We start from the raw sequence: 12,040 nt of genomic DNA, 5'->3' as shown, positions 1-12,040 counted from the left end.
AAATAAAGTCATGAGGTTAGAAGTCGTCACTCAGGAAAACTATACAAAGAAAAATGAGCAGAGAACCTAGGGCTGAGCTTTGGGAACTAACATTTAAGGTGTGCAAAGAGGATAGAGCTATATGGTTAAAAGATGTGGTCATACTGAGGCCAAGATAGAGTTTAGGAGCAGGGGGAAAAACTGGAATGGAAGTGAAAACGTAGTTGGCGGGGGGAGGGAAATATTGGTCTCGTTCAAAAGGGGTCTATAGACCAATGATATCGCTTGGCCTAAGTTATTATCACTGGGGCCCTAACAGACAATACAAATCTCTCTACTCGAAAATCAGCAATTTATTACTTATCTATAAACTTGTTAGAAGCAATTTCCCAAGTACATACAATTTCTTCTCAAAATAATTTTATGGAATGAAGACAAATGTTCACCAATTATGGCTTATGTCCCTCAAGAAAAGATTTTTAAAAATCCCCTGCAGTCTCCCCCTCCCAGTTCTGAGGCCTGAAAAGGTATCAGTTCTTGGGTCAAAGGGGTCAAAGAGAAGAGAAGGTGGCAAAATCTTGAGCTGTCCTATCAAGGCAGGAACCACCTCCATTCTTTCTTTGGTCCAGAAACTCTCCTTTAGCTTCTTATGACCAACTTTTCATAGCTGCCTCTTCCTTTTGCTAACCAGGCCCTGAATCCCTCAGATAAACCTGAGAAGGGTACCTGGGTGAATATGTTTGTGGGGAGCCCTGGCAAAATTTATGGTTGCTCTGGGTATGGGAAATAGGGCCCAAACTAAGATTCTTAGGTCCTATTTTCTTTTCCCTTCCCCACCTTCCCCCTCTTCACCCATTATTTCCACATTTGCTTGTATGGATTAAAACTTGGAAGGGTTGGTAGAGGGAGGCCTGACATCGCTTTTTCTTGAAATGCTGTAACTCTGACAGATGTCTGGGGGCCCTTTACCTTTCCTTGCCTTATCTGGGCATAGCCTTCTAGGGAATGAAGAGGCTGAGCCCCTGGAGTGAGAGTGGAAGAACAGGTTTATGCTGGTTTCCAGGGACTCTAATCTCTCCTTATTAAGTTGTGTGAATACAAGGGAGGAAGAGCAATGACTGACTCCTTTAGGGCTTCCGTAAAGGCCTCTACTTTTTAAAAGGAAAGCTGTTTTTCTTGGACATTTTGGCCCTCATTGTCTTGCCGGAAGTGATGAGGGCCCCAAAGCCCTGTTTGTGGGAGAACGCATAGGCAGAACGTTGAGAGCTTGCACGTTTCCGTTTGGCCCGGCTTGGGTGTGGCAGTGGATGTCTCATGCAATGATGAATTCTGTCAATAATCTAAAGCCAAAGCATGGGGGACAGGGTTTTTATCCACAGAGGCAAAGGCAAAGAGGGTCATGAATTATATCTGGGTAGATTCCCTGTTCCACTCACCTTGTCCACACTGACGGGCCAGAATAGTGGTTTGAGAAATTGGTACCCAATCACAGGCAACATACAGAGGACCACACTGAGGACAATACTCAGCCACATTTGCGGCAGGTTCAGAGTGTTCCTGGCCACACCTGTAAACAATGAGCCAGAAGGGAAAGGCAGAACCAGAGCCTAGAGGAAGGGGGCTGTCAGCCAGAACTTAGGTCTATCTCTTCAGTCCAAAGAAAGAAGTTATTGATTTGGAGACAGTTAGTCTCCTGAGAAATAATATAAATGTGAAAGGATTGCACTGAGGTTAGGTCCTTGGTGCAGCCAAAGTCACTGTGAATTCACATGCCTTTGTCTCCCTCTAAAGGCCGGGCAGGGCAGGAGAGGTGGGGGTAGGTTATAGGAATCCTAGAGCATTGGCCTGGACACAAAAATACGATAGAGGGTTTTGGAAGGGAAAAATGAGTGGCTTGACAAGAGGTAGAAGCCAGCTACATCTACACATCTACTCTGTATTTTGTCCTCATCACAGTGGATATGAGAGAGAGGGAAATTAATGTGGGAGATAAGAAGGCAGTATGCCACAGTAGAAAGGACATTGGACTGGGAACCAGGAGACCTAGATTTGAGTCATTTTTAAAAAACCTCCAGTCTCTAAAATGGTGTAATAATCCTTGCCCTGTCTATCTCACAGGATGCTTGTAGAGACCAAATTAGGTAAGAAGCTTAAAAATATCTTAGAGACTCTAATGAGGTAAAATATTTCACCTAGCTAGATTTTGAGTCCTTTTAGGGCTGAGACCATGTCATAATCATATATATATATCATATATATATGATATATATATGACAGAGCCTAACACATAGTAATAGCTGCTCAGTAAACATTTATTAAACAAATGTACTTGGTTCACACTACCACCCCCAGCCCCAGCCCCTTGCCACAGACTGGGCAGAATCTTACCTAGGAACTGGAAGATGTTGGGGAACATTAGGCACAAGCCATCACTGTACAGGAAGAATAAGATGCAAAAGTAGAAACCCAGGCTACCCCAGGTGAAGATGTGGCTTATCATTGTCCAGTAGGTTGTCTCCAGGGCAATCTGAAAAGCACCCTCTTATGTTCATTAGTCTACAACCTGGGACCTGTCAGCCACCTCCCTTCTCCAATTTTGTAAAGGAAGATGCTCCCTTCCCACCTTCCCTCCCTCCTTCCCTTCCTCTCTTCCAGACAGGCTCCCCACCCAATCCCCTTACCCCACCACTGGCCACACCTGCACTGTGACCACGCAGAGCAAGGAGGTCTGCACTATCATGGAGAAGGACTGGTAGTCGGAGATTTCCTTCCCATCACTGCGCACTGAATTGTAAACGGTCCCCATAGGGATAAAGAACAGCACTAAGGAACTGTAGATCCCATGCATCAAACACTTCACAAATTCCTTCTTGTTGAAATAGAGGTTGTGCTGGCCTGGCTCATACAGCTCTGGGAAACGTAGGCTCCATGTTTCATTCACATCCTGGAAGCACCAGAGGGTAAGAAGGAAGGCTCAGGGTCTCTCCGTAGAAGATCCCATTTCTAACAGACTAGAGGCTTCTTCCCTTACTGAGTCTGCTGTTAGGCTGCCTAGGAGTTTCCTCATGGATTACTTGAGAAGTGGAACCAGAGAACAGAGCAGTGACCACAGACCCTTCCTAAAGTCCTACTCTCCAGGCAAGGATATATGTGGTGGAAGAAAACTAGAAGGGAAAGATGCGGAGTTAAGAAAGGGGGCAATTAGGATTGGGAATAGCTGAAGGGAGGTCTGGAGCTTGGGATGGGGAAGGCAATTGGGACATGAGTCCCCAGTTTTAAGTGTTCCTTTAGTTGAGTATCCTTTGTGTCAAAAGCCAGTTGGAAGAAAGTGGGAAGCCAATGGAGACAAGTTAGTCCCTTAGAGGTATCTGTGTTCTGTGATGCTGCTCCCATTCCCATAGCTACTGGGAATTCAGGTGAGGGAATTCTCTGCGTGGATGACATTGGATCATCTTTATCTGCTAAATCCGAAACTTTGGATAACAAAGCTGGAGGCTTGTTTTGAGATGTTGTGGATCCCTAGAGTTAGACCATTGAAGCTGGATAGGACTGTTGAATGACATAATTCACCCCCCTTGTTGCTCTGAGGCTGTCAGCTACTTTACGGAGAATTTCCCTTCCTACCCCGACGGAGACCAGGAACCATGATCCCATGATGTCTTCTTTCAGCTACCTTATTCCTCTTTGGAGGTCCCTTTTCTATTCCATGTACCCAGGACTGGAGATTGGGTAGAAGAGGAGGGAGAGGTAGGGCACCAGGACCCTCAATGCCCAGGGAATTTCTGAGAGGGCTAAATGGTATCCCCTAGGCTGACTCCCTATGATTCAAGGCATCATACCCCTACTCCCATGTTTGGCCTTCAGGATTCCCACCTAGGCCTCCCTGAATTGGCTTATCTCATTATCTCTCTATGGGTCGCTCCTTTCTTGAAGCCCCTTGCTTTACCTAGTCCTGCACCAATAACTCTATTTCCTTTCACTTTTGTACACACTCGATTTACTGTGCAGCACAATTTCTGTGTTTCTCTCTACAAAGATAAAATTCACACAGGAAAACCTGGATTTCTACAACTGATGTTTATTCTCTGTGGCAGAGGATTCTTTACTTTATCCAATGATACCTCTGTAGGTGATCAGCTCCCTCCCTTGCTCTATAAACTATTCCATTTACATTTGACTTTGTAGAGCTTGGCTATTGCTGTCCTCCTCACTCCTGGGAATACTCTTCAAGGGCCCAGGGGCTTCAGCCCTAAGAGGCTTGCTGCTGGTCTTACCTGGTCAAACAGACTCAAGCCCAGGACAGGGAGGGAGGTGTAGAGCAGGTTGTAGAAAGTGATAAACCAGGTATCATAAACTGTCTGGAAGAATACCAAGGAGATTTCTTAGACTCTTGTCTTCTCCAAAGTCTCAGTTCCACCTCCCAGGTCCAAGAGAAGCCCTTCTGCCCTCCACCTACCCATCACCATACTAACCTAGAGCAGGATTTGGATTTCCGAAATCTGACTGAGAAGGCTGACCCCAGACTCTGTTTGGTCCCTGGGTCCCAGGCTGGGGTAAGCCCACATCAAACTTGTTTGTGGCAAACCTGACAAGGCTGATTTAGACCAACCCCGCCATGACCTGTACTGCTCCTCCCTACACAGAAAGGACCCAGAGTGGCTGCTAGGGAATGCTAGGTGTAGCCCTGCACTCTCAGGCGTGTAAGCCTCTGGGTTCTTTATCTGCTTTATGGCATTCAGTAGTTTCTATAACCCTGGACATTTTCTAACACTGGTAAGCAGAATAGACCCGATGACCCTTCCCCAGCTGGGTGCTTCATTTTGGGCCTAAGAGAGGGCTCCTTTCTTTACTAACCACAAGAGGTCAGCAGTAACACATATATACACATACACCTCCCACAAACCTGACTGGCTTTGTTAGACACTAGGGGTAGACAAGCCTACTATTGTCTGCTGACTGGTCTGTTTCCCCTGGAGCCCAAGGTAACAAAGGTAGTAGAGATCTCCCAAGATAATCATTCCTGAGGTTGTTTCTCTTTGGGAATCCTTGAGAGACTCCTGAAAAACTTCTCATAGGAAAAGGGACCTCTCGTAGAGCATCAACATCCAAGTGTCACCTCTCCCCACTTCTGTGGGGGAGGCTTCATATTCATTAGAGCAAAGATAGGGTGTGTTTGGCAGTGTGATATGTCTGGGTGAGGAAGGAGAAGTAAAGGGGAGCTGTGTTTCCAAGTATGGCTACAGGTAAATGCCAGAACCAGTCTGTCTGGCAAGACCCAAAGGCCCCTTGAGACTTAGCCTGTTCCATAAAGATTACTCTGGACCCTAAAAACCCTCCCAGATCCAGGAATCTCACCCCCACCCCCATTACATACGTTTGGAAATTCTAGGTCTCTGTGTCATGGAAAAGATGAAAATATCTCATGGGACAGTTCTGTTGGTAGGAGTCAAGGCCAAGTCAGAGCCAGGACAGAAAAGTTAGTGTTTCGAAATCTAAGGTTAAGTGTAGGGTTAGGAGATGGGATCATCATGGGTGAGGAGTTTAATGGATAGATGACAGCACGTCATACACACATCTCTAGAGGAGAAAAGGGGTCTGAACTGGTTGAAGTGGGGGGTGATTAGAAAAGACCCAGTTGACGAGAGTGGGGAATGCCACTTGACTTCCTACCTGTGCAGAGAACCCACTGTAGAAGGCATACCAGAAGTGCACCAGAGTGAAGGCAAAGTTTTTGTAAAAGAAGTAGCTGAGAAACTTGCACATGCGATTATAGGACCAGCGGCCATGGACCAAGAGTAGACGCTGAAGATAGCGGAACTGAGAGAAGGCGTAGTCGCTGTTGAGCATGGCCTGCATTCCCTCCTGGCCATTGATGCCGACTCCAATGTGGGCAGCTGCAAAGAAACCCCAGGAACTTCTCAGCCACAGAGCTTGTCTTCTGGGCTCCCGGCCTGGGAAGTGTAAAAGGAAGGCTGAGATCATGTTGCATAAGCCCCTTATTTTACATTTGAAAAACACTGGTAGGCCCAGCTCAAGGTGGCACTTACTTACCGAGTCTTTTCTCCTTAGTGGACTGCCCCTCCCCCACAAGTCAGACAACAACTCCTTCATCTGCACTTTGTTTTGGATGCTGCCACTCAAGAATGCCACGTACAGCTAGTACTAGAAAACTGTCCTTGATGGTTTTGCACCTACTATAGCCATCTGGGCTCTTCCCTACTGCCCAGATGCTGAGGTAAAAATTCCTTGTTATCTCTCGAAGCCACTTAAATCAATTAAAGATGCAGGATGAATGTCAACCTAACATAGTTTTTAATTACCTAAGTTTATCTAAGGAGCCAAAATCCAACTGTTGGGAGGAATACGTGATGCACATACTTTGTTAGTAAGAAACGAGTTCTTCAGGAAGCTTAAGGTGACTTTTTCTGGATAAAGCAAGGATTATGCTTGATGGAAGGTAAGACTTAAGTTTCTAAAAGTTTTAATCAGTCTGTTGTAATATAGGCCAAATTCTTTGATCTTCTGGTATATACCTATTACATTGCTTAACAGAATAACTGAAACCTCTAAGGCTCTAAAAGCCAATGAAGTTCTAGAAAGTGGGGAAAAGAGCAAGAACACTTCCTAGTATTGAAACCGAGGCTGGAATATCTGCTAGTGTTTCCAGTACGGGGAGAGAGCTTGGACTAGAGGACCCCTAGATGTTATCCATATCTCACAGAACCATAAGTTGCTGGAGGCTAACAACATTCAGCTGAAATTAGCACCAGTTTCAGCCATTTGCTTCTGTTGGTCCGAAGCATCAGTAAGTTTGCTATTCTTCTCCAGCCAGGGGAGTCAGGGCAAGCTCTTGGGAATATTGCCTCAGAGAGGAAAAGATCCCTGCATCAGGCCGCACAGCTAATTCCCTGGTTGGGCAGCCCTGTAGTCTGTCTAACACTGCTCAGCTCTACAGCCTTCAAAAAAGGAACAGACCACGACTCCTGCCCAGGGGTTCTTTCTGTGGGCTTCGATGCCATCTCAGAAAGATGGCGTTGTAGTTGCACAGCCTGTTGTTCTGTGAATATGCACGTGTTCTTATTGGAGCCATGGGTATCTGAGTGTGTGTGAGTGTTAACGTACATGAATCTGAATGTGTGTGCATGACTGTGGATGTGGGCTGGCGTAATGATGTGTAAACAAGTGGGAACTGAGGTGTAGAGGAACACGAATGAAGCAGAACACTATAAATGTACAATACATATGATATGCAGGAGAGTGAGCCAGCAACACAGTGCCACCCAGATCAGTTTTGCCCATGGAAGAAGGGAAGAGCAAGCGCGTGGCTAGGCACTACGGCCCCCCCACCCCTCACATGCCTTTGATCATGCTGACGTCATTGGCCCCATCCCCGATGGCCAGTGTCACCGCCTTCTTGTACCTCTTCACCAGCTCTACCACCTGGGCCTTCTGAAGGGGTGTCACCCGGCAGCAGATCACTCCCTTGCACATGCACGCCGTTCGCAGCAGTTCCAACTCCAGGTTCCCTTCTAGAGCGTGGGCCTGCAGCACCAGGACACACCCACATTCCAGGCTGCCCCAAAAGACTCTTGGGACAGAACCTTCCTAGGCCCTCTCCTTCCCCTCCATACTCCCCTGTCAGCCAGAGCTTCTCCCCAGGTGCTCCACTCCCAAGGGCAGCCAAGCCCCCAAGTCAGTTCTAGGCATCCTGACCCAGCCTCCAGTGGAAAACCAGTGAGGGTCTCTCACTGGGTCAAATCAATTGACTGGGTTATAAGGCCAAGTGATTTTTTGGAGGACCTGGTTCTGCTCACTTCCCCCCTTCCCCTATGTGATGGGCCACATCAGTAGTGAAGAATTTGGATAAGAAAGGACTATCCCTTTGGCTTCTCTTTCCTCATTATTCCTGCCTAGAGAAGGCTGGGGAAAGGTGTCTGACAGGCAAGGGCACCTGAAGGAAGGGGGGAATAGGGTAACTCATGGAATAGCAAAAGGATCTTGAAATTTCCCTGAAGTGGGTTGGACCTAGGAAAAAAGTTCCTTGGAAGAAGAGAACAGAGTTGTAGGTCTGTGTTGCCCACCAGACTGTAGCCATTGATGATCAAGCCGTAGTTGCCATTGGGCATCTCCTCAGGTATTTTGAAGGGCATTCGGGGATTTGTGGTGAGGTAACTGTTTACCGGGTCTGATTCCAGTAGAGACTCAGGTTTCATCTTTTCCCTTGCTGACCTGAAAGCCAAGAGTAATGGTTAGTGTCTGACCTGAAGCCCCAGAGCATAGGAAGGAAAATGTGTCCTCTGCAGAGCACCTCCCAGGGCCTCATACTCAACTGCTTTCTGAGACCTGCCACTGCCTTAGGTCCCAGACCATCTACATACAACACTTCTCCACCTCCACACTCCAACTCCTTGAGCCCTAATGCTTCTTTACAAAATTCTCTCGAATATTTTAGGTTTTTTTGTTTTTCCCTCCCCCATTTCTTCTCTGTTCCTTCTGGTAATGTAGGAGCCATACTGGGTGAAGTGATGCGTGGGAAATCTTGGTTCCAGGGACAGGCTGTGGCAGCTCTCCCATCGTACCTGAGTTCTTGCCGAACAGTCTCATCATCCTTGCCTTCCACGATAAACATCCCATCCATTTCATCCTCAAATATGTTACAGGCATAGGCAATGTTCACAGCAGTCTCTGCAGGGCAAGGGGGAACACAGGTCGCATTTTGGCTGGAACAGGGTCTTTACAGTGTACAGGTACAAAGGCACTAAACAGTGGCCTGCAGAGCCCATATGTCCATATTTGCCATGGATGCAGTCAAAGTGTGTTTTTCGTGAGCCAGTGGAGACTATATTCAAACATCCAGAGGAAAATGTCTACCTGGTACAGACTTGCAAGTTATTTATCAATAACTAGGATCATTCTGGCTTAGCTTTCTCCACAAAGCCTTCCCTTATTTCTTAAAGCAATTCCTGTCTGTATTCACTCCCGGCAATCTGGGTATATTTCCTTGAACAGCACTGTGCCTGTTTCTATGCTAGATTTTATGGGGGACTGAGATATGTTTAGGTTGTAGTCTTTCTTTTGCATCAAGAAATCTTGAATTTGGAATAAAGTCATACTAAGGAAAACAATTTTTTAAAATTAAGTCCTGAACCTTGGCTACAAGTAGTATCAAAATTCAGAGGAGAGATTGCAATTGTCTTAGAAAGTTTCTTATAGCAAGGCCTTAAAGGATGAGTAAGATTTGTTTAGGGGGAAAAAGAATTTCAAATGGGGAAACAATCCAAACAGAGGGCATAGAATAGGAATTGGTTCGGGACATAATGAAGATATGGTCACATTATAATGGAGATAAGGATGTGTAGGTAGCAACAGATTATCAAGGTCTTGAAGTCCAGACAGTGGAGTCCGACTTTACCATGTGAAATTGCTGTAGGTACCTGAGTAGAGGAGTAACGTCACAAAAGCAGTATTTTAGGAAGATTAAACTGATGGTTTAATGTAGGCTATATTGAAATTAATAAGGTCAAGAGACAGATCAGTTCAGAAGTTTTTGCAGAAGTACAGCCAACAGGGGACAAAGGCTAAACTAGGGTGGTGGCATAGTTAAGAGGATTTTCAGAAGAATTAGTGGAACATGGTAAGACAGTAAATCTTTGGGACAACAGAGGGGGTATAGTCAAAGACAACCCTAAAAGTTTTTAGCTTGTGAGTTCCTGGATGACAGAGGCCATGTCTGACTGATTCATCTCTGTGTTCTCCATGCCTAATACGGTATCTGGCATAAAGTACTATATATGCTTAGCAAATTATATGCAAGACTGGGAGTGAAGGTGTCCTCTAAGGACTTGACCTGGGTTATAAGGTATTTGTCAAATAAATGGCTAAGAAAAAAAGGAAGTGAAAAAGAAAAAGAAGAAATGGCTAAGGTGGACAGGGAAGAGGATTGGTCAGGCAAGGAGCTCCCCTTTACCTTGCTTGTCTCCAGTTAAAACCCAGATTTTAATTTTGGCTTTGTTCAGGGTGATGATGGTCTCAGGTACTCCATCCTGCAGCTTGTCGTCTATGGCTGTGGCCCCTAACAGCTTTGAACAGAAATATCAGTGAGTGAGGCAAAGGAAGAGGCTCATTGCCTTTAGTGGTACCCAACAACTCGACTGGCCCCTCAGCATCCTCCTTAGTAAGCTGGCTGTGTCCTGGCACGAGGACTCCAATGGTATAAAACTCGCTACACTCTGCCCCTCAACAGACAGCTTTACAACCACACACTGAAATCAAATTTAGAAACACAGAATATAAGGAACCAAAGAGGGAAAAGACTTGCCCAAGTCGTACATGAAGCTTTGTGCCACTTCTAAATCCTCTGTTTCTCAACACACTCTCACTTCTCCCTTGCTTCATAGCATGTTTCCTGGCTTTGGTCTCCAAAAGCAGTGGGTCCCAGACAAGGGATCCCCAAATCCAACTCCAGTTTTTCTTTCAACTCTAAAAGGGCTTGGGTGAACTTCATTTGTTTGTACCTACTGAGGGCCTCTAAGGTTTTCAAGGCCTTTCCCACACTACATTGAAAGTATGTTGGTCCAACACCATGCTGTCTCTCGGTGATACCCTAATAGTACCAACTGACCACAGGGACGGTCACCGGCACTGGGTCTGAGGAACTAACAGCCGGACAAACTACTGACTGATTTCTGCTAGGCCTCTAAAAGGACAGACTAGAAATATTAACCACAGAACTGACTATGGAAGGAGATTTGTGACCTTTGGGCTCTCTAAATTTTCCCATTTGGTATCAGCAATTTCTCTTTTTATAGCAGAGCCTGTATCAATCTGGTCAAAAATCTTGGGGTCATCTTTAACTTCTTTTATCATATTCTATAATCTAAACCATCAGCAAATTCTGTTTGTGCTACTTTTAAAAGTGTACAGAATTTGACCATTTCTCACCACTTCCACTACTTCTATCTGGTCCAAGCCATTATCATTTCTCACCTGTACTATTACAACTACTTTCTTTCTTTCTTCTTTTATTGGGGTATAGTTGTTTTACAATGTTGTGCTAGTTTCTACTGTACAGCGAAGTGGAGTTCCCTGTGCTATACAGCAGATTCTCATTAGTTATCAGTTTTATTCATATTAGTGTAAATAGGTCAATCCCAATCTACCAGTTCATTCCACCCCCCCCTTCCCCCCCTTGGTGTCCATATGTTTGTTCTCTACGTCTGTGTCTCTATTTCTGCCTTGCAAACCGGAAAAGCAACTACTTTCTAACTGGCCTCCCTGGGTCTGCATTTGCTCCCCTACAGTATAATCTCAACATGGCAGCCAGACTGATCATTTTAAAAGCTATCACATCACTTCTCTGGCTGGACTCTTCACCTGTTTTCCATGGCTCACTATAAGTCTTTATACGGGCCTGTCAAGACCCCTTACTGCTTCTCTGTTTCACGTCCTTTTATTGTCTCCTCCTCACTTACACTGTACCAGCCACATGAGCTGCCTTACTGTTCTACTAACAAATTAGGTCTGCTCCTATTTCAGGGTCCTTGTTCTTGCTGTTCCTTCTTTCTGGAAAACTGATTCCCCAGAGATCTGCTTGGTTTGCTACCTTCTTCAGGTCTCTGCTCAGATGTCTCCTTCATAGTGAAGACTAAGCACCCTGTTTAAAATAGCAATTATACTCTACCCTCTACAACACACACACATATGCTGATACTCCCTACCTTTCTTCCTCTACAACACACACACATATGCTGATACTCCCTACCTTTCTTCCTCTACAACACACACACATATGCTGATACTCCCTACCTTTCTTCCTCTACAACACACACACATATGCTGATACTCCCTACCTTTCTTCCTGGCTTTATTTTCTTCCATAGAACTGTCATCACCTAACATACTGTATATATATAACTTTTTTTGTCTGTTTTGCCTACTACTACATGCTCAGGGCTTAAAACAGTACCTGGCACATAGGAGGCACTTAATAAATATGTTGAATGAATGAGTGAACATTATTGTCTTGATTATTGCATCAATTAGTTCTGGATCATCTAATCTG

At 45.3% G+C, this 12,040-nt stretch overlaps 1 protein-coding gene across 1 annotated transcript in view; it reads right to left on the bottom strand.

Annotated features, from left to right (window-relative positions):
• Positions 1-394: 394 nt before the first annotated feature.
• Positions 395-12,040, bottom strand: part of LOC112411726 (phospholipid-transporting ATPase FetA-like) — a 108,506-nt gene continuing 96,860 nt past the window's right edge. Inside the window, exons 20-29 of the mRNA XM_024763014.1 lie at positions 9,947-10,058; positions 8,559-8,664; positions 8,061-8,208; positions 7,338-7,521; positions 5,650-5,873; positions 4,254-4,337; positions 2,678-2,923; positions 2,368-2,506; positions 1,416-1,546; positions 395-1,319 (exon numbers count right to left, since the gene is read on the bottom strand). Coding sequence (XP_024618782.1) covers positions 1,128-1,319; positions 1,416-1,546; positions 2,368-2,506; positions 2,678-2,923; positions 4,254-4,337; positions 5,650-5,873; positions 7,338-7,521; positions 8,061-8,208; positions 8,559-8,664; positions 9,947-10,058 — 1,566 coding nt within the window. The 3' untranslated portion in view covers positions 395-1,127. The remainder of the gene's footprint in view (positions 1,320-1,415; positions 1,547-2,367; positions 2,507-2,677; positions 2,924-4,253; positions 4,338-5,649; positions 5,874-7,337; positions 7,522-8,060; positions 8,209-8,558; positions 8,665-9,946; positions 10,059-12,040) is intronic.

This window comes from Neophocaena asiaeorientalis, unplaced genomic scaffold (genome assembly GCF_003031525.2).
Source record: "Neophocaena asiaeorientalis asiaeorientalis breed wild unplaced genomic scaffold, Neophocaena_asiaeorientalis_V1.1 scaffold449, whole genome shotgun sequence".
In the NCBI taxonomy this organism is placed as follows: domain Eukaryota; kingdom Metazoa; phylum Chordata; class Mammalia; order Artiodactyla; family Phocoenidae; genus Neophocaena; species Neophocaena asiaeorientalis.
The sequence above is the reverse complement of the archived record's forward strand: the minus strand, read 5'-3'. Positions and strand labels throughout refer to the sequence as shown.